Genomic DNA, 25,141 nt, shown 5'->3' with positions numbered 1-25,141 from the left:
GAAGCAAAAGTTAGTTTAAATAGTAATATCTGCATAATACTAGAACAGTAGTATTTTGTTAGGATTATACATGTCTAAAGTATTTAAGTTTAATCAACAATTTCACAACATTTATTTACTCCCTTCGTCCACCAATAAGCGTCATATTTTGCTATTTTCGTCTGTCCACTAATAAAAGTCTCATTTACTTTTTACCATTTCTAGCATTGGACTCACGTTCCACTAACTTTATCTCAGTCACATTTCATTATAAAACTAAGTAGGACCCACCTTACACTAACACTTTTCCACCTACATTCAATTGCACGGAGTATCCCTGTCATGTCAAATATGGACTTGTAATCATGGACGGAGGAAGTATAATAGAGAAATGCAAGTTTGCAAAATACTAGTTTTTCTAAATATAACAAAAAATACTAATCTAAAATTTAAATTTAATTAATTAAAATCATAGCAAATAGTAATTTTAAAAAATTCTTGGTTCTAACATGTGGACTTCTACTTCTATTGGTTTAACAACTTTATGTATTCTCTAAAGAGCTATAACCAATTTAAATTAATTGTTTCTAAAAAATATAATCATTTCTTTCCTAAATTAATTAATTAGCTGAACAATTACAATTTGAAACATATATATTTAAAAAAGGAAGATTAAACCCCTAATTCTATTATATAATTTCAGTCCTAATTCCATGAGTTAGTTTAGTTTTTGGCGTATTAAAAAAAATTATAGTATTATGCAGATATTATTAAACTAACTTACGATTCTTTGTTACAAATATAATAAAAACTAATTAAAAATTTAATAATCAAAGAAATAGAAATAAAAAAAAAAGAAGAAAAAAACATATAAAACATAGCGGCGTCTAATAACTTTTATTAGTACTAAATGTGAAAAAAGTAATACAGTAACAAAGAGTAAAGCGGCGTCGTTTCTTTACACAGCACGGTGCTGTGATTCTTCCCCCACTGCAGAGGATCCGATCCCCCACTTCTCCCGCTTCACTCCCCAACTTTCGATTTTAGGTAAAATGCATTTATTTGCTTCATTCACCTCTCTCCACTTCTGTTTCATCTATTTTTCCGTTCTAATATGCAAAAAGTGATGCTGCGGTGTTCTGTAATTCTGTTGATGGACTCAATCGGTTCGTTCTCCACGATTTTGATGGTGTTTGAGTCAATTTCTCAACTGTTCCGACATTTTGTTTGGGATTGAGATCTATGTTGGTTTTTGTTGTGCTATACAATGCCACGATTTTGGTGAGCGTTGTTTCGGATTCAGAGTAGGGAGTTTAGTTAAAGATGTAAACTCTGGTCCAAATGAATTATGCAAGCGTTGGAGCTTGTTGATCGTCATGATTGATGTTGATGCACAGCGTGTGAGCACATTTGTGAATAATTAACTTGTTCTAAGTTATCTATTGATTCACGAATCACGATATCATGTGCTTGACTGGGAATTTGCTACTTTTTTTTAATGTTTGAGGATTACGAATGAACGAGGGGTGTGTTTTTTGGTGAAAATGTGCAGTGCATAGCGACTCTCACATTCTTATCTTATTCATGTGTACAAGAAATAGCTTTGTTTCTCTGGTTGCTAGTTTCCAGTGAGATGATATATTGGTGAAGGCTACTCTTAGTATGATGATTATTCAGTAGAAATCACCATGCTTTCTGGCCTAAAAGAACTTGTCCTTATCTTATGCCCCCTTCAATCCTCATCAGGTTCTTCAAACTGTTAAGCGATGTCAAGAAGACCCAATGCTGCTCGCCGTATTGGAGACGATGGGAGCATTCCTTTCGGTGGTGCATTGCATTCCAAGGCCCAGGCATCTCCACTGTTATCCATTGGAATTTTTGTTGTGGTATATCTACTTGCTTCTTTCACTTCGCCTTGCCTTATACATGAGAGAGTTCACATATTTGCATGAGTTATTTTTCATCATTGCATTTACACAGTGGATAGGTACATGCATGTGTTTGTTTATACATAGATTCCTTATTCCATATTGTGCAGTCATGGAATTCAGTCACAGTTAGCTTGTGTATCTGAATTAGAAAAAAGAAGAAGAGGAGAGCTGGCTTAAGGATGGTGCTTGTCCACTTCTTTCTAATACCTGCGGTGATGACCCTTGTCACAAACTGATAAGCTACACTTTCCGAATTTCAGGGAGCATTGCTGGTTGTTGGTTATCTTTATCACAGTTCAGGTTTGTTCTGAGTCTTTTTACTCACACCGCTTCATCTGACCCCAGGAAATCAATCTCACACACTTGTTAAATAAAAATAGTAGGAAGTTGACAGGAAAAAATATGAGGATGATGTAAGCATTACCTTCAATAAGTGACTTTAGTAAAGACTTTTGGAGGTATATTGAATTATTGAGTTATATCAGTTTTCTTTCGTTCTTGACAGGTAGCAGGAGTGATGACATAAATAGTTTAAGTAGACTTGAAGGTAAGTATCTATGATTTAGAAGCGTGGTATCTTTTATGAAGAGCCACAAAGTGCTCGTAAGTTAAATGTTATTCAGCTAGTTTCCTGATTTTTTTGGTGAATTATCAATAAATATTGCATTCATGGATAGAAGGCTTCATTTTTTGTACTTGTGACCATTATTATAAGATTCAGAATTTCTTGGTTTAGGAGCAGGCACTGCAATTTTTACCTTATTTTGTGATATTCTGTAGTGCCAATATGCATGCTGGGATTCTGTTATAGTAATCTCAAGTTATGAAACGAGCTTTACAGTCTCTGTATACTATTGCACTTCTGATCAATATACCTCAGACTTTTAGATAATAAAAAGAAGCTTGCTGATGTTTATCTATTACCTATCAGTCATTTCTCTACCTTATCTTCCGCGGCCTCATTTATATGAAATATGAATAATTTTGCGATTGGATGAGATGCACTTTGTTAACCCAATAACGTGTATACAGGAGGTGTTTCGTGTTCTCTTGAAGTTCCGAAAATAATACCTATTTTAAAGAAAACATATGGTGACAGCATGAAAAAGATATTGCATGTTGGTCCTGAAACCTGCTCGGTGGTCTCTCAACTATTGAAACAAGAGGATACAGAAGCCTGGGGTATAGAGCCTTATGAGTTAGATGATGCTGATTCCAGCTGCAAGAGCCTTGTTCGCAAAGGGATTGTGCGTGTGGTAGATATCAAGTTTCCCCTTCCGTACAGGCCCAAAACATTTTCCCTCGTCATAGTTTCAGATGCACTGGTGTTGGAAAGAAATCAATTAGTGTTGGAAAGAAATCAATTAGGAATCAATTAGGGAACAAGATTGATATGCACGTATTAATGATAATTGATACTAGGGCAAATCCTTACCATGTATAGAGAGGTCTCTTTGTGTATTTAGGCAGCCTCTATTCCTCATTGTAATGCAAGCAATTGATATGAATAAGATTGAGCCTTTTAACAACTGGATTACTTGTCTCCTAAGTATCTTAACAAGACTGTTCCACAGCTAGCGAGGGTAGCTTCTGATGGCTTAGTTATATTATCTGGTAATACTCCAAAACTTCATTTTTAATTTGCTTGCATAATTCTAGAAATCTGTAAGTAAAAAGAGTGTGTGACCTAGAGTAAATATCTTTTCCATCTCAATGTTTGGAGAAGTTATACACCATACACTCTTTTCAAATGCCTTATAGCAGCTTTTAGTATTTCACATGTTGCAATTGCTTCCGGTCTTCTTTTATAAATTTCTGGGCAGTTTTACTAATTAGTACATAATGCTAGCAGGTTACCCAGGTAAGCAAAGAGCTAAAGGGTCGGAGCTTTCAAAGTGTCAAATGTTATTTATTCTTGGCACTTACTTTTGGTCTCTCTTTTTTGAAGTACATGATAGAACGATTCTATGCTTATGCTATGTATATCTATGCATATACATGTATTTATAGCCTATGATAGATAAGTATATCTTACAACTAATGGAAATTTTTGCTAGTCAGGTACCTGATATCGTGTTTCACTATTATGGTAACAAATGTTGTAAACTAGAGTCAGTAGATTTAGTAAATGGTGACATTCTGTGTTCAAACTCCCAAGATAATTCTCACTTCCCAGTTGATCAAATGATCTCAAGTATTTGCTTATTGATCTGCACTAAAATTAGGTGGTTGTGTTTTTGTTGAATAGGCAAAACTGCGGAGCTCAACTTGGTGGATAAGGTTTTTTATTGAAGCCAGCTTAGAAGAGAATGAATCTGCGGTGAAGAAGTTTGAGCAAGCAGTATCCAAGAAGCCTTACAAGTCAGCCTGCCAAGTTTTTCATCTCAAGCCATTACATTAATCATCTCACTGAACAAGGTATTTTTTATGGCAACAACGCATAGGAGCACCTTTACTTCTTCAAAGTCTTAAATTAATTATCAAATGTGCAAATTGTGTTAGTTAATTTTGTTTGATGTAAAATATTTGACCTAATTATTGATTGAAATTTTTGCTGGCAATGTATCCTCATTAGCGTATTTAGTATTATGCTGGCAAGAAGTGCTCAGCAGAATATGAACTAAGAGCATCCACAACCGTGCTCTTGCCAGCGGCACGGTTGTGGGCCCGGGCGGTACTATTCATGCCTACTCTCTGGCAAGAGCACAACACCCACAACTGTGCTCTTCCGCAAGGACGAGCACAATTAATTTAATATTCAATTAAACATAAACATTTCCATAATACTAAAATTCATTAAAAAATCACAATAAATATTACAAAATACAAATAAAATAAAAAGACATAATTAAAATCCTAAAAATTAAAAATTACATAATTAAAATACTAAAAATTAAAAATTACATAATTATTGGCTAATATTACCCGAGGAAGACTACTCATCCGGTGGCAATAACTCCAATTGTTTTTGGAGACCCACTATCATGCCCTCGTGCGTTTGAAGTTGCGTGGGGGTCATAGTTGACCTATCGGCCATATTGAGTTGGGCCAAAAGGGCCCACAACGAGTTGTTCGGGGGTGGAGGTGGAACATAGGGTGCGGGTTCGGGGGAGGGGGCCGATGGAGTCGTAGAGCGCCGGCGCTCGGCCGCCGCCTTCTTCCTTCCTTGCGGTCGGCGTTGGGAACCACTTGGTCCGGCGTCGGGGCTACCCAAGTTAGCTCCGGCTAGTTGGCTAGCCACTTCTTCGGAGCCGGAGTCAGATAGGGATACCGACCTTGACCGTTTGGAGGAGCCGCTAGAGGAGGATGTTACGCCTCCCAGATACCTCGGGTGGAACCGCGTTTCCTGCCAAACGTTGAGGTACTTGAACGACTTACCGTTCATGGATTGGTATGTGCTCATCGCCGCAGTGATGATGTCGACCTCGCTCCGGCCGCTCCCGGCATTCCGCGACTCCTGGAGGAAATAGCCATTGAACTTGCCAATTTCGTCGTTGGCTCGGCCGATGCAGTTGCGCACCATACTCTCGTTGCGCTCGATCGTTCCCGGCGGCCGGTTTGCATTGTACCGGCGAGATACGCGCCACCAAAAGTGATCGCCCGATTGGTTCGTGCCAACCGCCGCATCTTCGGAGATTTCGAAGTACGCCTTGAACAATTTATCCATCTCCGCCGGCGTGTACGGTGTGCGGACACCGCTGCCGCGAGTAGGAGCTTGCGGAGGTTGGGAGGGGGCGGTCGGCCTAGGCTCCGGTGTCCACCCATATCGTCCTTCGGAGGCACCTTGGTCGTCGATTGGGTATGGACGGTAGCCACCCGGAACGGCCGAATCTTGGGTTTGAGGAGGGGCCGAATATTCCGTTTCCGGACTAGGAAACGGTTGTGAACCGAACCATTCGGGGTTCCAACCGTGGGAGCCCGTAGGGTTATCGCCTTGACCGGACATAGTGATGTTGTAGGGTATGAGAGAATGAAGATGAAAATGGATATGAGAGATTGAAGATGAGAATGGAGATGAGAGAATGATGATGAGAATTGTGTAGTTTGATGTGAATTTTTGGGAGTGAAATTGGGGGTATTTATAGATGAAAGTGTGTATTTTTGGGGTAAAAAAATTAAAAAAAAAATAAAAAGTGGGAAAAAACGGTTATAAACGGATATACTTTTGGAGTAATTTTTTTGGGAAGTGAAAATTTTTATTTTTTATCTGTTTTTTAATTAAAAACCGTTTAAAAAAAAAAATTATTTAAAACCCAACGGCTATGCCGTTGACGAATGAGGGCGCGCCACGTCAGCTGCTCGCTGGCACGGCGCGAGCGCAGCGGCGGCGGGTGGCGTCCGTGCCTGCGGCGCGGACGGCGGTGGCGAGCAGCGCCACCGTTGCGGATGCTCTAATGTTACTTTTCTTGGTTACTCTAGATAGAAAATCAAAATCACCTGAGTATTTCATATAGCTGGTGAAGCAATTTCTCAAGAATATTGCATAAGATCATTAGTGACTGCAAATAAAGAATATCCGGATATTAAATTTAACGAGCAAACATTTGTATTTTGTTTGTTCTAAAAATTACAAGTGTAATTAATAAAAATATTGATGTCTGTCTAGGACTAGGGGTGATTATTGGTTGGTCATTAATTGAACATATTAGTAAGTTAATCTAATAAGGAATTAACTCAGCCCTAACATTAGCCGATCGGTTCACTTAGACCCAATACTTTAACGGGCTAACTTCTCACTAAATATTAGTAATATAACTAATTCTAATTCTTGCTAGTGACTATTTGAATTTCCCATGAGCAATAGATCCATAGAATTAGTTATGGAGTACCTCTTTTTATAACATGGATCACTTTTTTTTTTCTTTCTCTCTCTCTTTTTTGGAGACTCTTTTTTATTTTAACCTTCGTTCTACTTCACTTTTTTTAACTTCAATCAAATGGAAATTAAAACTTTTTTTGAAGCCGCATAACATGCGGAAGGTGTGACCTAGTCTCCATGAACATCAATTGTAGTTTTCAGCTCACTCTTAAATGTCCTTGACGTTAAGCTGCATAATAGTGCTAGTAATCAAGAGTGGTTTTAAAATGGAAATTGTTAATTTCCCAATTAAATTCAGAAAAACAAGAATGCGCATTGCATAGTCAAAAGGTTACTTACATAAGGTTGGAAAAAAAGTGGAGAAAAATGAGGTTTGAAAACAAGCAGCGAAGCACATGTCCCGTAATTATCGCCCTGTAAAATGTAATTCCAAGTCCAATTAATCATTTATTTTACACAAAGTCACAAAACCCAATAAGTCAAAACGTAATTTGTGCCTAATCTATAATTTTCCTTATTATAATCTCATTATCTTTAGGCAGACATATAAAATTCTACAGTTTTACATAACTCTATACTAGCAGGGAAAGCCATGAAATAGATTATGGTTATCATCGACATTTTTATTAAGTATATAAGGAAATCTTCGGATGTGTTAAATCGCAACAATAATTTTTTTATTATCTCATAAGAAAATATAAGTTATATACTATAAACGCTCCTATATAAAGACACGTAAAAGCACCAACTATCATAAAAATATCTGTTATCCATAGCATTGATTAATATCTTATCTTATTTACTTATTGAGAGGGTCTCCTGTGTGCATGTACACGTAATTCTCTTAATTAAGTTCTTTCTTGGTACGATGGAATGAAATGTGATTCAATAATTTTATTCTGTTTATTTGCTTGGAACGATGGATTGAAATTAAAATGAAAAAAACATATCTTTATTTCATTTCTACATTCGTTCCATTCTATCATACCAAGACGAATCTTACTTATTTAATTCATATAGGTGATACCTTAATAGTTTGTTAGAACTATCGAAGTGTCCTAAATGAGTGTTTCCAAAGATAACAAAGTTTATTTTAGATATAAGTGTTAAAAATATCTTTACCTATTTGGATATTTTGGGTTACTTTTAGTGAACGGTAGAGCTAGCATGGCCGGCCCCTTAATTTAGTGAAGATATATTTTTTAATCTCAAACAATAGTATTATTATGAAACTATACCTTCACAATATACAATACAGCATAAAAGAGGTCTCAATCTCAAATTAATTTATTGCAAAGTGGTAGTTAGCTCGGCTCGTCTGCTTGTCAGATTCACATGACTTTACCTGTTAACTAATATCGTTAGTCTATCTGAGAATAAAGTCAAGATTCACATGATGATAATCAATATGTTTTCAAAGGGAGCATCTTTTATTTCCTATTAATATTATCTTCTGTTCTAATTACATTAAAGACACTATAAGAAGAAAATATACTCAACAAAATCATAACTTTTTACGAATAAAGTTATAGTGTGGATATCAATAAGATATTTAATATGGCTTCGAGCTAGATTTCCTTTTTGAGTTATTTATTCATTTGATTTTCGGTAAAGGTTGTTGTAATTATTAGATATAATCATACAAACTATGCAAAAATGACTCGTGGATTTGCAATGGTGGGGTTTTTGGTATGTAATGGAGGCAAGGAACCAAGTGTATGGTACGTACGTATTTGGATGAAACGTAAATTATTAAAGGGAAATATTTAGATCATGAAAATAGCCATCATTCACGAGACACATTATCTGTTTGCCACATTCCAATCAACATCGCCAGTAGACCCCATCAAAATGAAGCACTCGCACGATACATCCATCTTGGGATTAAATTAATCTCAATTTCAATTTCATTTATAAATATCTCAAAACATATATGGAATGATTTCCATCTCTATAAATAGAACAACACAAACACAATGACCTCCAATCACAGAAAAATGGAATGCATTTTTGTTATATTGCCCTTAGTGGCGGCCGCAGCAATGGCGGGCGCCGGGGCCATAGACCCGGGGCAGCTGAACTCGCCGCATGACTTCCTGGAGGCTCACAACCGGGCGCGGGCGGAGGTGGGGGTGGCGCCCCTGGCGTGGAACGAGACGGTGGCCGGGTACGCGCTCCGGTACGCGTACAAGAGGTACGGAGACTGCGAGATGGAGCACTCGATGGGGCCGTACGGAGAGAACCTGGCAGAGGGATGGGGGCGTCTGTCTGCGGTGGACGCGGTGGGAATGTGGGTAAGCGAGAAGTCTTGCTACGACCACAGCTCCAACTCCTGCGTCGGAGGGGAGTGCCTGCACTACACGCAGGTCGTGTGGCGCGACTCTACCCATTTGGGCTGCGCGCGCCGACAGTGCCGCAACGGGTGGCTCTTCGTCATCTGCAGCTATGATCCACCGGGAAATTACATCGGCCAGCGTCCCTACTAGAACTTATTATTGTATTATTGCTGCTATTTAATGCATTAATTATAGACCTGTTTCAGCAGCTTGCAGCTTATATATTACTATTATGATGTAACCTTATAGTCTTATGTTTATGCTGTCATGCTTTGTGGTGTTATATATATTGTTGTTTTAATTAATGGTTAAGAGATAAACCATTTTGTTTTTACTTTTGTGGCTAGAGTTCTTCTTTGTAAGTTGCCGGCCCGAAAAATCATGAAGATTGGTCAAGTTTTGATCTGTCTCGCAATTTTTGAAAATCGGTCGATAAAATTAAGGAGTTTAATATTCATATAGTTTAAATGTAATATATTATTGACGTAGTACATAATACTCCGGACTATTGGTGACCTGACTAACTAAGTGTTGTGGAATCAAAATGTTGACGATTTTGAATAAGAAAGTTCAGATGGATTTATAAACCTAAATTTTGGCTATCGCATCATATACAATTCTACTCAAATCAAATCACGTGGTACAATTGTAAATTTTAACTTCAAAGGTTTTTGACAGATTTTTAAAGTCGTGGGATGAATCAACTTTATAATTTTGTTAAAATTTGATCAATTTGATAAATTCAGTCTTAAATGCCATAAAGATTTTAATTTTTAGAGTCATTTGGTTTTCTAACTGTTGATACATGCCTATACAAACTCTCTATCTTTTCTCTTTTTAAATTTTGATTTTGCCTGAGGCTATAAATTTATATCATAAACCAATGCAAATCAAACAATAAATTTTGTCACTAAAATTGTTTATTAAATGTCCACATCAGGATGGTGACGCGCATGTGTTCAAATGACTTCATACAGCTTAGGAATATAGCAAATTAATCAAGATTCGTATGATAAAAGAATTTTTGAATTATATATATATTGTTGGACTTTAGCGCCGATGGTTGGATTTGTTGTGAATATATAATCATCGATATGTTTTAATTTGAATATTTTTGTTTTGCATACAAGTTATTGACACGTTTATTATTTTGAAGAGTAAAAGGTTAAATACACCCTTAATGTTATAATACTCCGTATAAAGATCAAATAGCCCCCTAATGTATTTCTAATTACAAATTAGTAAACTTTGGATGCTTTGATGTTATAATACACGTTTTACTATGGTTTCTGATGTTTGATGTTGTTCTACTAATTTTGGATGCTTTTCGCAATTGACTGTTGCAATGGAATTGAGATTGGTTGAATATGAGGTTGTTTGTTGAGTGGTTGTTTGAATCGAAGTTCATGTTCCTGGATCTAAAGGTTGTTGGGTTTGGATTGGTTGGATCTGGAAGGGATTGTGAGTCGGAGTTGTGGATCTGATACGTGGTGAATTGAATCTACATGATTATGACATTTTTACTGTTGTTCTCGCATCTGCTAGGCCCAGTAGTTTAGATCTGTTGAGTTTAGCCTTTAATTCCTTGTTTAATTTCAGATCTGGAACTTGATCTGTTTTTATGATGTTTATTACTCTGTTTTATTCTGTTTTCCCGATTGGATTCCCGAAGAAGATGAAGTTTGTTAGTAGTTAGGATTAAATCTGCAATCTGTCTGTTCTCTCTGCCTTGTCCTTTTACTTTTCTGCAGCTTTTCCAGAACCTGGACACTTAGGGAAATTTGGTCCCTATTTTCTGTGCTAGTTTGTTTGGTCATTTTAGGAAAGTCAGTATAGTCTCCAGTTTGCTGATTTTGTCTTGCAAGTTGATTTTACATTTTGAGTCATGCATGTGTCGTACGCACCCGTTTCCTGGACCCAGTAGATAGAGTAGTTAGCATTCATTTCCTAAGTCCAGCAGTTTAAAATTCTCGACCCACTTGTTGCGTGGCAGCAGCCGAACCCTCCCAAACCCTCCAAATGCATGCTAACTCATCCGTCCTCGTGGGATCGATCATTTACTTCTCTATACTAACCAATAGTGTAGTGGGTTGAGGTTTTTGAAGCAGAAAAATGTGTGTCCAACGACCGAATTCTGAAGGTTCCACGATCTCCTAGACCCTGTGATCTAGTGAATCCTCTGGACCTAGGGGTTTGTGATATATCAATAGCACAACGCACTATTCTCCTACTTCCACCAGCAATCTGCTTTCACGTGCCCATATTTGCCGCAATTATGGCACTGAATATGGCTCTTGTCGCCTTGCTGTCGGCCTTGCTTTGCATCAGATCGACCGCCACGTCCTCGACTTTGGCCACGCCCGCGACCTCGGAAACCTCCTCTGCCTCGTCCTCTTGCCGTAGAGAACTCCTTCTGATTGGAGAATTCACCTTTCACTTGAAAAGCTTTTTCGTTAGACTTTTCAAACGATCGATTAATCCTTGACTCATGAGCTTGAAGAAATCCCATCAGTTCTTCAAACGAAAAAACCGATAGGTCCTTTGATTTTTCAATTACTACTACAACATGATCAAACTTTGGAGTCAAGCTTTTGAGCACCTTCTCAACGATGGTCTGGTCTACGATCTTCTCTTCGCAAGATCGCATTTGACTGACTGTTGCCATTGCCCTCGACAAAAAATAAGCCACAGATTCTCCATTCTTCATGATCAGCGTTTCAAAGTCATATCGAAGTGATTGCAATCTCACAACGATGACTTTTGAATCTCCCTTGAATTCTTTCTGCAAGGTTGACCAAAGCTTGCTTCGAGGTGGTCGTCGTTGCAATTCTGGAGAAGACATTGTTGTGCACCGCTTGCTGGATGATCGCCAACGCCTTCGAGTCTTTCTTCTTGTTCTCCCGCAATCTGTTCGCCTCGTCGGGATCTGCATATCCTTGCTCTACGAAGTCCCATAGATCTTGAGACCTTAGTAGAGTCTGCATCCGAATACTCCAGTATTCGTAGCCTTCTCCTTTGAAGACTGGAATGAGTGGTTGTGTAGCACTCATCGAACTCCCGTAGCTTGCCATCGTAATTGAACCTGGCTCTAGATGCCACAAATGTTGGAAATAGAAAGCAGAGAATAGCAAGAAGAAAGAAATATATGTAGCCTTTGTGTATTAGAAGAATGACTCAAAAAGACATATTTATTCCATTGAAATGAGGTGCTATTTATAGGCACTCTACACATGAAAAATGCAACGGCAGAACTGAAATAGCTAAGAAATAGGACCACTACGAAAACAGAAAATAGCTAAACATTAGGAATATTAAAAACTAATAAAGACTAAGTCTAGATAAGTCTTGAGCTATGAATTACTGAGTCAACCATCTTCGTTCAACAGGCTGCATGACCATACTTAGCAGGGTTAGTTAGTTAGTGAACTAGGAAGGGTATGTGGAGTTTCTTGATTTATACTAATTAGCAGGGTTTTGATATCTATGACATTTTATATTCTGTTATTCTGTTTCTTGGTACTAAAATCAGGAAGAGATAAGTAAAGTTGACGAGGAGCTGAAAGAGCATTGTGATTGAGAATATGAGGAGTTCAATTAGGGTATGAATGATGATTAGTTCTCTACATCCCAACTCTCCAGCTAGTTAGTATTGTGGTGATCGTCGATAGAAAGAAACGAAAAGGAATGACGCGTTTTGTTAAGGTTAATTAAATCAGCTGTATGTGCGCACTCTGTTCAGTCAATAGCAACTACAGGTTGCTGGAAATGTTGTCGCCAAACTTGTAGATACAAGAAGCAACAATAGCATGGTTTTTTCTAGATGATCGATTACACATTAATTGAGAAGAGTATTCATCTTTGATCATGGATTAGAGATTACTTGTAGGAAAACAATTCTGAATCTTTGTGAACCTCTTGCAAAATCAAGTGGAGTATTGAATACTGACAAATACCGAAACCCTATATTGACGCTCAAATAATCATTTCAATCGAAAGAAAAAGGTGGAATTCCATTCCACACAGTAATATTTGCAAGAAGATGATAAAGAAACAAAAAAACAAGAACTTGAATTAATTCCACGCAGGAGAAGTCTTCTCTTCGAAACCGACCATGTCCAACCCTTAATTAGGAGCAATGCGATTCTGTAGGGAGGCGCCAGCGACAGCGACAAGAACGAACCCATGAGATCCTTAGCCCTACGATCGGCATTCTTCGACAACTCATCCAGCGCCATCGCGAACTGCTCCAGTTCATCCAATTCCAGCTCCTCCACACCCTGATTCCACCAAAACACATCCCCACCGTCGTCCTCCTCGGCCACCTTCATCCGCTTCTTCTCCAATTCCAACTCCTTTAACACGAACCTGTACAAGTTGAATTCCGCAGGGGCGGCGACGACGTCCCTCTCGTGGTCTTCACCGCCGCCGAGGTGGCGGTCGATGACGGCGTCGGTGGAGTTGTGGCCGAAGGAGTAGAAGTGCTTGCCGAGGGATTGGACGATGATGGCGATCTCGGTGCCGCACAGAACGCAGAGCTCGCTCGCTCTCTTGAACAGCCCCAACCGCCGCTTCGATAACGCCACTAGCCGGTTGCTCAAGTTCTTCTTCTTCTTCTAAACGAACTATAGGCTGATATTTAGATCTATATATTGATATCTAAGTGCTCACTTGCAACCTTGTTATTTATCCAAGTAGCATTTCCCAAATGGAATTTTAAATTGCTGATCAATAATATATCCTTGTAGGCTTTATTTCTTTTTAGTCGCAAAGGATCTTTTACTCCAATACTCATACTCCAACACTCACAATATAATAAACTCACAATATAATAAAATAATTTATAAACATGTAAGTGATAGTGAGATTTTATAATACTCCCTCCGTCCCCGAATAAGAGTCGCTAATTTCCATTTTGGGCCGTTCCCCATTAAGAGTCACTCTTCATTTTTACCATAAATGGTAGTAGGCATCACATTCCACTAACTCACTCTACTCACATTTTATTATAAAACCAATACAAAAATATGAGTCTCACATTCCACTAACTTTTTCAACCAACTTTTCTCTACATTTCTTAAAACTCGTGCCCGGTCAAAGAGCGACTCCTATTAGGGGACAGAGGGAGTATTATTTTATTGTGTTGTGAGTGTTGGAGTAGGAGATCCGTGTTGCTTTTTATTTTAAATCTACGGAGATATTTATAGTTAATTCCATCGCCCTTTTACAAATTCAAATTCTGTATATATGTAAATATAGATGCATGTTTTGTATCGCTATATACGCTATTTATATTGTCATCCAATTTATAATAGCTAGCCTTGAAATATTAATTAAACTAAATAGCAAACATAATACTCCATCCGTCTATGAAAATATTAACTCTATGTTCTCTCCTATAGAAGAGGCATAAATATTGTTTCTCTTGTTGAACACAAAATATACAGAAATACAACCATATTTTCTCTGGATATATCCCTCTCATATGAGAAAAGTGGTACCCAATTTTTTAAAAATGAAGCTCTTTAAAAATTATAATCACGTGTATGACTTAATATTCGTGTTCGAAGCTTTGTGAAAATATTAATAGGTGTAAATATATTTTATTGGTATAGCAGCTGATAGACTTAAGAAATTAGTTGAAGTGATATAACAGTAAATATAACTGCCGCAAAACTTGATCAAAGATAGATGCTGAGAGCGAAAATGGGGGAAACGTTTCTCCAACTTGATTCCACCGCTTTTCACTGAACAAGCAAGCTCAATAACAAATTGCCCGCGTTAATTTTCACAATCTTATCTGCCGTTAGAGTTTGCTTCTTCAGGTAATCTTCTTCCTCATTCGGTTGCTGTAAATAAGAAATTATTGATCTTCAATCGAGTATTTCTGTGAAGTTTCTCTAAATTACATGTACTATTTTACTCCGACTTTTTAGTATATTAAGTCATCGGCTCGTTTCATGTTGCTGAAATTACATGTGGCGCCTTTGATTTTGTATGCGCTGATTTTTTGCATTTGTTGTTATTATCCGACTTCAATTTCTTGGGGTTTCAGTTTAAGAATTTGTTAGTCAGTGAATTAGGAAGGGTTTGGGGAGTTTTTTGGTTCATACGGAGTACTTTGCAGGGTTTTGATATACTATATGCTCTGGATATTCCGATAATATGCAATTTTTAATGCGTGTGACCTTTTTTATACTGTTATTCTCTGTTTCTGTTTCTTGGTAGTACTAAAATCGAGAAGAGATAGGTTAAGTTGATGAGGAGCTGAAAGCGCATTGTGATTGAGGATATGAGGAGTTTAATTAGAGTATAAGGATTAATTCTCTCCATTCTAAGTCTCCAGTTAGCTATTATTGTGGTGATTGTCATTAGAAAGAATCGAAAGGGAATGATGAGTTTGGTTTAGGATAATTTGGTATTTCAATCAACTTACACATTGCTGCATGTGCACTCTGTTCAGTCAATAGCAGCTTCAGGTTGTTGGAAAATGTTGTCGCGTAATATTTGGTTACAATAAGCAACAATAGTATGGTTTTTCTAGATGATCAATCTCATATTGATTGAGAAGATTATTCATTAAATGGGGGTAGAGATTACCTGTAGGATGAACAGATTTGAGAAACCTCCTACTTGTTCTGTTTGAATAGATGCCTCGAAAAGCTTGTTGATGGAAACAGGAATCATAATTTTCATCCTTCATTCATGGACATGCATACATACACGTGGACGTAGAATTTTGAGCTATTATAATTATTCATGTAGACTTTTGCATAGCACAATCTGTGCAACTCCAAGCTAAATAAGATATAGTTGACCATCTGATTTCTTTAACATCACTGAGAAATTGTGTTTTGTTGTGTCCAAATCTATACTATGGCCCATCGGGTGTATTATTCCACGTGGATGTTAGACTGTGATTCTGATTTCCTGCTTATTTTGGGTCAGTGATTATCCTGTATTGTGCTGTAGCCTTTAGCAGCAACAGAAATACAGTCAGCAAGCAATCATCTTGGTGGATTCATTATGTACAGGCAGTACTATAGTAGGAACCAGAGAAATAGGGGAATCAAGCTTAAGTATGCTTTGCAAATTAGCTTACTTGTTGCTATATGCTTTTGGTTGATTTACCAAGTTGAGCGTTCTCATGATAAGAACGAAGAATTTGAAGCAAGTGATGAAAAAGAGTTTCTGAACAGAGGAAGTATTGGTGGACTTATAAGGATCAGAAGGAAGACTATTCGTCCCATATATGACGAGATTGTATCTGAAGAGGAGACCACTGAAGAAGACGAGCATGAAGAAGAGAAATTAGATGCAGAGTTTGAGCAAGAAGAGGCTAACATAACTGATGGAGCCAGAGAAGACGGTACTGTCAGAGAAAGTGAAGGAGAAATAGGTGATGATAGCAATGGCAGAAAGCAGAAGTCTGTGGAGTATGATGATCATGGAAGAGGTGATAAGAGTAGCCATGAAGATGGTGGTGCATCAAGTTCCCTGACTCATGATAACCACACTGGAATGGCTGAAAATGAGGAAGGAGTTGTGGGAATCTCTGGTCAACAACACCTTGAACACATTTTGGAACAGAAAAACAAAGAAAATCGTGGCGAGGAAGTATATGCTGGTGAGATAAAGAAATGGTTGGAGGTGAATGATGGTGAAATATCTGATGATGCCAATCTATCAAGTGCAACAGAAATTGGGACAAATATTACAACTGAGGAAAACAATTTGGACAGTTTAGAGAAGGGCTCAGCGTTGGCAGAAGCACCTACTGATAATAATTTAGAATCAAGCAACAGCACAACTGATGTCTCAGCAGAAATTCCCAAGTCATCGGAGAAAAAATTCACTGGGAGTGTGACCGAGTTATATCAGGACCACAGAATTGCTACTGAAGGCACATCAACCAAAGGTTCCAACTTAAACACTATCGGTCTTCAGCAGGCGAATGCTTCTACCTTAGGTGTGGAAAATTATCTTGCAGACTCTAAATCAACAGGTCCCACTGAACCTAAAAGTCGGAGTCAAACCTTGACGATTTCTCCTAACTCTGGAAGATGGAACGAACGTAAAAAAGAATGATACAGTGTGATTCAAGTGACAAAAGATCTTTATAGTCTCCCTGAAATACAGGTGGAAATGAAGCTGCAGGATGAAGATATACTGTAGCTTCACAAACTGGTCCATTATTCATGAGCTGAAGTCATGACGCCTAGCTTTTAAACGTTCAAGTTTCATAAAGGAAATGTTGTAAAGATCTCATAATACAATTTCAGGTATGTTAGGCAGGATGATGATATATAGTTTGATTACATGATGATATAATGCTTTCACCTCTGTATAACCAACTGTTCAGTATGCTTTATGTTGATGAAACAGTTTCCTCTTTTCATTAGAATTTGATATGATTGTATTTGTATCTGGATATTCCAAGACCAACTCTCTGGTTATCATGTAAACTGAAAATAAATGCAATTCTTTTAGAAATGAAATGTATATGTAAAGCATTTGTTGAGAGATCATTTCCCTCAATTTTGCACTCGATATTGAGGGGTGGATATCAGAGAACCAGCTCACATTCACTGTGCAGAGTGCAGCAGTTTTTAATAGGAGTAGTATAAAATTGACAGGAAAGCGAGAGTGGATTAATTAAATAATGTCATCTGCCATATGAAGTTGGCATTGAAGCCCACGTTTTAGTTTCATAGGATACCTCTGCGCATAATTTAAAAACAAAGAAGGTGAATATTAAAGAAATACGTCCATTATTAATGTAGAAAGAAATAAAGAAATGTACATTTAGAAAAACAATAAACTCCCGATGACTGTACAGAAACTCAAGATGTAGATCACAACACAACAGTCCATAAACGAGCATAACACAACAAGGTGTACTCTAAAAATTAAAATAAATTAATGTATGCAGCTACAAGCTTGCGGTCCAATAGCGACTTCATCCGAATGTATCCGTCAGTCACCCGACCCGACCCGAAATGGTTCAGAAAAGATCCGGTTGCCTTAGCTCCTTCTTGAGCTTCTGCGAGAAGAGCCGGCAAGCATCCATGCTGAGATCCATGGCGGCAGCAAGGGCCACAAACGCTGCCGCATCCTCCGTGCAAGTCACGTGCTGCACGCCCACCTCCACCACCGGCTTCACTCCCCTCACCGTCGACGACATCACGAACCCCCGGTACAGCAGGTGCGCCCACGATCCTGACCCGGACGCCGACGATGACCCGCACCCGGAGCTGAAATCGAAGCTGCTGCTTGGACTGGCCATGGGGGTGGGGCCCGTTGTGATGTCGACCACGAATTTGCCTCCGTTTTTGGCGCTGACGTTGGAACTGGCGAGCGGTATCGCGTCGACGGAGCCGTCGGGGATGAGCTCGAAGCGATAGCAGACGTTGGCGCTCTCTCGCCAGACCTCGAGGCGGCCCCACGGCTTCCACGCGCTGTACCCCGGCCGTAGGATCAGCCACGACCCCGGATTCGATCTCCCCACGCTGTCGGCGCCCGGCGACGGCACGAACGGCGTCACCATCGACGCCGCCGCCACCGGCGATCCCGATAGATCGTGGATTGTGATAGACCACCCCTTCCTCTCTTCTCGAACATCTCCTCCTGATGTCGAAATCGAGCATCTGTGATCGGATTGAATGATACAACAAGTTAGTAAATACTGAGACTACTAAATCAATTTATGGATATATCAATTCAAATTTGTGTTTAATTACCTGGATCTCGAATTCCTCTGGCTGCAGTTTCGGAAGGTGAATTTACAGGTGAAGACAGGCTGCTTGAGGAGGTTCCCGTTGATCTGGAAGATCTGCGGGCTGCACTCAGGCTCCCCGTCGAACTGAAACACGAATCTCGGGTCGGGCTCGGCCCGCACATTCAAGTGGAGCTTGACATCCGCTCCGCTCCGGATTGGGATCCACCTGCTCCGGATGGGGCAGACGCGGTTGCATCCGCTGCTCTCGACAATACTCTTGACATCCAACTGCACCTCAACGCATCCTAACATCTTACTGCTCTTCATCACTAACCCACACCCGCTGCCCTCATCACAGCTGCGCCGGTAAATCTTGATCTTCAGACAAGAAAATTTGGCAGATTTTTCAACCAGCTTCTCTAGCTCAGACTTGCTCAAAGTGAAGCAAGCATGGATCCTGGCATCGACAGCGCCGCCGCATGGGAGGTCCGAGAGTTGAGAGGGGAATCCTCTGAGCTTGAATTTGGAGTAGAAGGAGAGGTGGGGTTTGTGCGGGAGATTCAAGGCCAAATCCCCGACGGCGATGCGCACGTAAGGGCAAGGATCCATATTGATTGGAGGAAACAAAAAGAGAAGGGAAAAATGAAGAAATGAGAGAGGGGTATATAAGCATGGGCGGGCGTGCGTGCGGGGAGGATGCACGTAGCGATGAGTGCCAGCAATGGGAATCGCGAGTTTGGGTTTTGTCGTTTTGTGATGAGGATGTGATTGGCTTGTTTGAGATTGGACAGCTGCTGTACAGCCATGTGTGTTTTGACAGCTGTCTCAATTTGGGATGCCCATCACCATCACTCGACTTGGATTGGGATGCCGCTTTTCACCCAACTTTCTTCCCTCACAACTTTTCCCATGACACCAACATACTTAATCCCCATTTTAGTTATAAATTCTACTTTCATTTTGTTTTAAGTGTTAATTAATTAACAATCACGTAGTGACAAATGACAATCACACCTAGATGATTTTGGCGTATGGTGCTCCGTTTTACATCATGGTAGGAGGATTATTAATTGTATCTGCATTTTGTTTTTTTTTTATAAATTATTAGGTTTAAAAGATGGAGTACTATTCAATGCTACCAATACTCTGTATATGCCCATTTTGACTTTAGGGTTTTCTCCTTTTTTCTATCTTCCTTTCCCTTTTCCCTATTTGGAGTTTCTTACCATGTTCCTTTACGTGCTCGATTGCAAAGAGTGGATCATCATATTTCGAAAATCCAGGATCTCTTTCTTGTAAATTTCCCAATCTGACATGAACCATTACAAAAATAACGAAAACTTGTAGCAAAATATGTTTGTAAGGAACAGCGGAAAATAAGGTGCAATGTGGTTGCTATAACTCATTATTATATAATTATATAATTATCCTTTCAAGGTTAAGTTGTAAGATTATTTTAGTTAGAAAAAGTAACAATAATTCATTATTATATGATTATCTATCTAAGATTAAGATTTGAGATTAATCTCATAAAATAAACATAAAATATATTTAATCATAAAATATAATTGTTAATGGCTCGTATATTTAAAGAATATAAAGATGATATTTTATTCTTTCAGCTTAGTTGAATGGTGAGCCCTAGCTACTAAAATGAAAGCAAACACCGTTTTTTTTAACTAGTATTACTAGTATTTTAAATGTAAGGGCTTTGATTAGGCCGAAGACGACTTTATTGACCTGGTTGTATTCTTGTAATAATAAAACCCTGCGGTTGTCCTCAATTCATAAAGCCACTGGTCCACTCATTTTCAATCATTTCCACTTAGGACTTTACAGAAATAACACTACTTGATAGTTGTATATTATTAGAAAACGATAGTAATAATGTGTGCGTGGTATAAACTTTTAAGAAATGGTGTACTAATATTAATATAGACGATTTGAAAACGAATAATGGTAGTACTAGCCTAGCTCATCTTCCATGTATGTTTAGTTCTTTGGATTTGATCAGTGCTTTTACTATAGCTACATGTACAGAAACATTTTCTTATGATAATCAACAAAACATTTACTAATTTTAATATGCATGTATGTAATATGTGATTTTTGACAGATCTGTTGAGTATGTCTTATAAAATTAAAATTAGAGATTTATTAAAACAAAAAAAAATATACAGGAAGATGTCGAAACAGAACTAAAGTAACAAATTATTGTGTGTAAACTACACAACTTAGATAAAAGAAAATGTAACTACACAACTTTTAGATAAGAAAAAGACACTTCCAACACATCATGATGTTCTTATCTTGCACTCTTGCAGTCTCAAAATTCCTGACCATAATTAGTTTTGTCCCTAAAAACATGTCTGGCGCTTAATATGCTTAACAGTTAACAGAGTATAATGAACTAAAACTCTAAAATTAGAGAGTACAAAACATATACTCCTATATACGTGTACTGGATTTCATCCCAAAATTTATTCAGATGCGTTTTCAAATATTCTGAAAATAGTGTGAAATTTTAAATTCACTAAACTAACTGGACTTAATCTAAAACATTGACCTCAAGAAAAAACGTAATTAACGGAGTACTAATTAATCCAAGACAAATTGTATGATCCAAACTTCAAATAATCAAACATTACAACTCTTTATAAAAAAGTACGTGACACCCTAAATTTCACACAATCACACACTATTATCGGAATCTTTTTTCAATTTAACAAACATCTCGAAAAACCAAGTAGTAGTAGCGCTGTATATATTGAATAGTGACAATTAATGAAACCCTAGATTGACGCTCTAATAGCCATTTCAATAGAAAGGAAAAGGGGGAATTCATGTCGAAACATTAATTCGTGGCATTAATATTTGCTACTAGAAGATAGCAATGAAACAGATGCATAAACAAATCAGAGAAAACATAGCTTGAATTAATTCCTAGTAATTGAGCCATGCAGGAGAAGTGACCATGTCCAGCCCTTGATTAGGAGCAATGAAATTCTCGTAATCGAAATTATTCCCCATCTGATTCTGAGCCACATACAGCCCCGCCGCTGCCGCATCGTCGAACGCCGTCGCAGTAGGGTTGTGCATGGTCAGGGAGGCGGAGGCGGATGCGACCGACGGCGGAAGCAAGTGCGAAATCATGAGATCCTTAGTCCTCAGTTCGACATTCTTCAAGAGCTCATCGAGCGCCTCCGCGTACTGCTCCAATTCATTCAATTCCATCTCCTCCACGCCCTGATGCCACCAGAACACATCTCCTCCGCCGCCGCCGTAGCCCTCCGCCCTCTTGGCCTCCTCAATCAAGTCCCTCCGCTGCTTCTCCAGCTCCAACTGATTCGACACGTCAGAGTAGTGGCGGTTGAATTCCCTGGTGTTGACCGCGGGGGCGGCGCCGACCTCCCTCTCGCCACCGAGGTAGCGGTCGATGACGGCCTCGGGGGAGGGGTGGCCGAACGAGAAGACGCGCTTGCCGAGGGAGTGGACGACGATGGCGATCTCCGCGCCGCACAGCACGCACAGCTCGCTCGCCTTCTTGAACAGCCCCAACCGCCGCTTCGAGAACGTCACTTGCCGGTTGCTCAAGTTCTCAATCTTCTTGATCTCGATCTTCTTCCGCCCCTGCGTCGTCTTCTTCCCGCCGCTCTCTTTCAGGATCACCATCTTTGTTAAATTACTATTTGATTTGGAGAATTTGGAGGATTTGGAGAAAGGGAAGGTTGGTTATTGGGAGAGGATTGATTAAACAAACTATAGGTTTAGGGCAAAATTAGGGGATCCTTATAATCTTTGATTGCAAGAATAGAACGACTGTGTAAATGGAAACAAATATTTGAGTAATTAATGCACTCGATTCTGTCCAAATTTACACGTTTTCTTGCCAAGTGCTAAATAATTGCAGTTTACACCCCGCTTTCAAATAAACTCCAAGATTGGAGTTTAGATACCACGAATTAATGAATGGCTAGCTAAGGGTTAAAATTCAAATGACCGTTGAGTTACGTTCAGCTCTACAAGGAATGGATATTTAGATGTATAGATCGTTATGTGCTCACTTCCAAACTTTGTAGGGTTTTTTTAATCTAAGTGGCATTCTCAAATGGTAATTTACTGATCAATGTACTCTTTGTAGGCCTTTTTTATTTATGTTGAATCTTGTTAGCCTGGCCATTCTTCATGCAAAAGAAATGGATGCAATCCATGTAGATAAAGGGCAAGATGTACAAGAAGTCCATGTAGATAAAGGGCAAGATGTACAAGAAGTCCATGTAGTGGCAGACATAGTAAGGGAGGGGGAGTGGCTTAAGTCCTTCCCAAGAATTTTTTTTTCCGTTTTTTTCTACTACAATTTTTTAATTTTTTTTTCGAAAACTATATTCAGCCCTCACCAAAATAAGAGTAGTGAAGAGAAAATCATCAGAATTACAATAGTAAGAGGGGCTGAATTGAATTTAGGAATAAAAATTGCAAAGGTGATTGCAGTCTGCAGAAGTAAAAATGGCGTTCTTGATATCAAAGGAAGAAGAAGATTGGGTCCACATTTTAAAAATTACTACTAATATACTTATTATTATAATGCTTTATAAGATGTTGACTTGACGTGTCAGCCGTACAGCTGTTAAAATATCTAATGCTCCATATTCACTTTTAATGTGTTAAGTTTTGGTTTTAGGCTTGGGAGCAATGTTTTAAAAACCGGACCGGCAAGCGAACCGGCGACGTTACTGGTTCACGGTTCAACCGGTCCAACCGGTCGAACCACCGGTCTAACCGTTTTACTGTTGCAAATATATATAAAAATATATTAAATTTAGTAAATGATTTACAATTAATAATATATCACAAAACATTAAACCTTATAGATAATTAGTGATGTATAAATATAAATAATATTAAAATTTAGTAAATATATTCAGATATATATATTTAATATTAGTTAGTCTAGATAAAAAATTTAATATTTCATGTATTAAAATAGATAATGTTTATATTAATTTAAGAAAATTTATTTCATAAAATAATATATAATTAAATATGAATTAAGTACTTATTAATTAGTTTAGATAAGATTATTCATTAATGTCAATAGCTAGGGTATATAAATTAAGTATGTAATATAAAAAATTTATTTATAGTAAATAATGAATCTTATATGATACTAATAATAATATAGGTGGTAAGTAGAGCATCATTAAAATATAAAGGATGATAATTATATATATTATAATTAACAATTATATTAAAGAATAATAAAATTAAAATGAATTATTAGTTTTTGTAGATAAAATTAATGGTTAATGTATAAAAATATTTAATATTCAAATTGTTCAATGAGCCCATGTGGTCAAACCGGCCGGTCGGTCCGGTTTTTAAAACATTGCTTGGGAGTGTAACGATTGTTAATTTAATTTTCATTAAATAACCTTATGTTAGTAGTAGTTATAATTTTGATAATTATACTATTAACGATTTTGAAAGATATTTCTAAGTATTGTTTACCTTCTTTTACTGTTAGTACATAGTAGTAACATTTTAATTTATGTATTGAATCAGATCTATGTACTTTTTATATCTTTGAGTTTTTTATGATATATTTTCTTTGTTCCATTTAAAATGATCATTTTTTATAAATAACACAATATTTTATGTGGAGTTGTTAAAGGTGATAAAGTACACTAAAAAATATAATTAACTATTTTAATAAGGAGATGGAAAGTAGAATTTATTTCTAAATATAAAAGGTTGAAATTTTGATTAAAAAACACTAAAAAGAAAATGTAATTATCTTGAGTGGGACAGAGGATGTATTATATTCATATTATATAGATATATACATGGTCAGACACATAAAAAAATATACTCTCTCCGTCCTCTAAAAATAGGAACCTTTAAAACAAGTACGTGGTTTAATGCAAAATTGGTAAAGTAAGAAAGTTATATAGAAAGAAAAGTGTGTTAGTGAAAAATGAGTCCAACCTCATTAGAGAAAAAAAATTCCTTAATAGAAAGTTTCTAATTTTAGGGAACGGGCCTAACAGGAATGAGTTTTTATTTTTGGGGGACCGATGAAGTATACAGTACAGCCCCTACCAATAATTTGTTTTTGCGTCCGCCACTGAGTCCATGCCAAGGATGCTATTATCATTCCTGATCAAGGAGACATGTCCCCACTAAATCAAAGTGGTCTCAGCTACAAAGATATTCTCCTGAAAGAAACAAAGCCTTTGGATAAAGCTTTACCTCACACCTGCACACTTTGCAACATTTAAAGGCAGCTTTGACTCATTTGATTTCATGTGTGCTGGCATAATTTGATTCCCTTGTTGGTTCTTTTGTTAGAATATACATACTG

General features: G+C 37.9%; 7 protein-coding genes across 13 annotated transcripts; 3 read left to right on the top strand and 4 right to left on the bottom strand.

Annotated features, from left to right (window-relative positions):
* Positions 1-898: 898 nt before the first annotated feature.
* On the top strand, positions 899-4,472 carry LOC121788114 (probable pectin methylesterase CGR3). Of its 6 annotated transcripts, none has more exons than XM_042186990.1 (7): positions 899-1,026; positions 1,726-1,865; positions 2,171-2,210; positions 2,416-2,457; positions 2,943-3,235; positions 3,443-3,524; positions 4,159-4,472. In XM_042186990.1, exons 2-7 carry the CDS (start codon positions 1,746-1,748, stop codon positions 4,200-4,202), a joined length of 621 nt encoding a protein of 206 aa, XP_042042924.1. In that variant the 5' UTR covers positions 899-1,026; positions 1,726-1,745; the 3' UTR covers positions 4,203-4,472. The 6 variants fall into 6 exon arrangements, 4 of the variants coding, with proteins under 4 accessions (XP_042042924.1, XP_042042925.1, XP_042042926.1 ...); XM_042186991.1 differs by having other exon boundaries at positions 1,025-1,145; XM_042186992.1 differs by lacking the exon at positions 899-1,026 and adding an exon at positions 1,128-1,260.
* Positions 4,473-8,657: 4,185 nt separating this feature from the next.
* Positions 8,658-9,399, top strand: LOC121769532 (basic form of pathogenesis-related protein 1-like). Its single transcript, XM_042166371.1, has one exon. The coding sequence runs from the start codon at positions 8,706-8,708 to the stop codon at positions 9,213-9,215; it is 510 nt and encodes a 169-aa protein (XP_042022305.1). The 5' UTR covers positions 8,658-8,705; the 3' UTR covers positions 9,216-9,399.
* Positions 9,400-11,292: 1,893 nt separating this feature from the next.
* LOC121773750 lies at positions 11,293-12,136 on the bottom strand. The gene is made up of 2 exons (XM_042170666.1): positions 11,861-12,136; positions 11,293-11,766 (listed from the first exon to the last, which is right to left on the bottom strand). The coding sequence occupies exons 1-2, from the start codon at positions 12,134-12,136 to the stop codon at positions 11,293-11,295; spliced, it is 750 nt and encodes a 249-aa protein (XP_042026600.1).
* A 909-nt stretch (positions 12,137-13,045) lies between these two features.
* On the bottom strand, positions 13,046-15,758 carry LOC121773738 (agamous-like MADS-box protein AGL61). The gene is made up of 2 exons (XM_042170656.1): positions 15,663-15,758; positions 13,046-13,678 (listed from the first exon to the last, which is right to left on the bottom strand). The coding sequence occupies exons 1-2, from the start codon at positions 15,756-15,758 to the stop codon at positions 13,046-13,048; spliced, it is 729 nt and encodes a 242-aa protein (XP_042026590.1).
* Positions 14,717-17,501, top strand: LOC121761029. 2 transcript variants are annotated; one of them, XM_042156617.1, is made up of 2 exons: positions 14,717-14,887; positions 16,035-17,501. In XM_042156617.1, exon 2 carries the CDS (start codon positions 16,089-16,091, stop codon positions 17,148-17,150), a length of 1,062 nt encoding a protein of 353 aa, XP_042012551.1. In that variant the 5' UTR covers positions 14,717-14,887; positions 16,035-16,088; the 3' UTR covers positions 17,151-17,501. The 2 variants fall into 2 exon arrangements, with proteins under 2 accessions (XP_042012551.1, XP_042012544.1); XM_042156610.1 differs by having other exon boundaries at positions 16,011-17,501.
* Positions 17,502-17,810: 309 nt separating this feature from the next.
* On the bottom strand, positions 17,811-19,682 carry LOC121762809. Its single transcript, XM_042158821.1, has 2 exons — positions 18,803-19,682; positions 17,811-18,709 (listed from the first exon to the last, which is right to left on the bottom strand). Exons 1-2 carry the CDS (start codon positions 19,387-19,389, stop codon positions 18,067-18,069), a joined length of 1,230 nt encoding a protein of 409 aa, XP_042014755.1. The 5' UTR covers positions 19,390-19,682; the 3' UTR covers positions 17,811-18,066.
* A 2,041-nt stretch (positions 19,683-21,723) lies between these two features.
* On the bottom strand, positions 21,724-22,452 carry LOC121773726 (agamous-like MADS-box protein AGL62). The gene has a single exon (XM_042170647.1). The coding sequence runs from the start codon at positions 22,450-22,452 to the stop codon at positions 21,724-21,726; it is 729 nt and encodes a 242-aa protein (XP_042026581.1).
* Positions 22,453-25,141: the final 2,689 nt, after the last annotated feature.

Source organism: Salvia splendens, chromosome 2 (genome assembly GCF_004379255.2).
Source record: "Salvia splendens isolate huo1 chromosome 2, SspV2, whole genome shotgun sequence".
NCBI classification, from domain to species: domain Eukaryota; kingdom Viridiplantae; phylum Streptophyta; class Magnoliopsida; order Lamiales; family Lamiaceae; genus Salvia; species Salvia splendens.
The sequence above is the reverse complement of the archived record's forward strand: the minus strand, read 5'-3'. Positions and strand labels throughout refer to the sequence as shown.

Excerpts from the sequence above, each read along its gene's own strand:
- LOC121788114 (XM_042186990.1), top strand. The coding sequence starts at position 1,746 with ATGTCAAGAAGACCCAATGCTGCTCGCCGTATTGGAGACGATGGGAGC. Across the intron at positions 1,866-2,170 it reads CCATTGGAATTTTTGTTGTG|GGAGCATTGCTGGTTGTTGG; the intron begins GTATATCTACTT and ends TCCGAATTTCAG. Across the intron at positions 3,525-4,158 it reads TGGCTTAGTTATATTATCTG|GCAAAACTGCGGAGCTCAAC; the intron begins GTAATACTCCAA and ends TTTGTTGAATAG.
- LOC121769532 (XM_042166371.1), top strand. The coding sequence starts at position 8,706 with ATGACCTCCAATCACAGAAAAATGGAATGCATTTTTGTTATATTGCCC.
- LOC121773750 (XM_042170666.1), bottom strand. The coding sequence starts at position 12,136 with ATGGCAAGCTACGGGAGTTCGATGAGTGCTACACAACCACTCATTCCA. Across the intron at positions 11,767-11,860 it reads CCACCTCGAAGCAAGCTTTG|AATGGAGAATCTGTGGCTTA; the intron begins GTCAACCTTGCA and ends CTGATCATGAAG.
- LOC121773738 (XM_042170656.1), bottom strand. The coding sequence starts at position 15,758 with ATGAAAATTATGATTCCTGTTTCCATCAACAAGCTTTTCGAGGCATCT. Across the intron at positions 13,679-15,662 it reads CAAATCTGTTCATCCTACAG|AAGAAGAAGAAGAACTTGAG; the intron begins GTAATCTCTACC and ends TAGTTCGTTTAG.
- LOC121761029 (XM_042156617.1), top strand. The coding sequence starts at position 16,089 with ATGTACAGGCAGTACTATAGTAGGAACCAGAGAAATAGGGGAATCAAG.
- LOC121762809 (XM_042158821.1), bottom strand. The coding sequence starts at position 19,389 with ATGGATCCTTGCCCTTACGTGCGCATCGCCGTCGGGGATTTGGCCTTG. Across the intron at positions 18,710-18,802 it reads CAGAGGAATTCGAGATCCAG|ATGCTCGATTTCGACATCAG; the intron begins GTAATTAAACAC and ends ATCCGATCACAG.
- LOC121773726 (XM_042170647.1), bottom strand. The coding sequence starts at position 22,452 with ATGGTGATCCTGAAAGAGAGCGGCGGGAAGAAGACGACGCAGGGGCGG.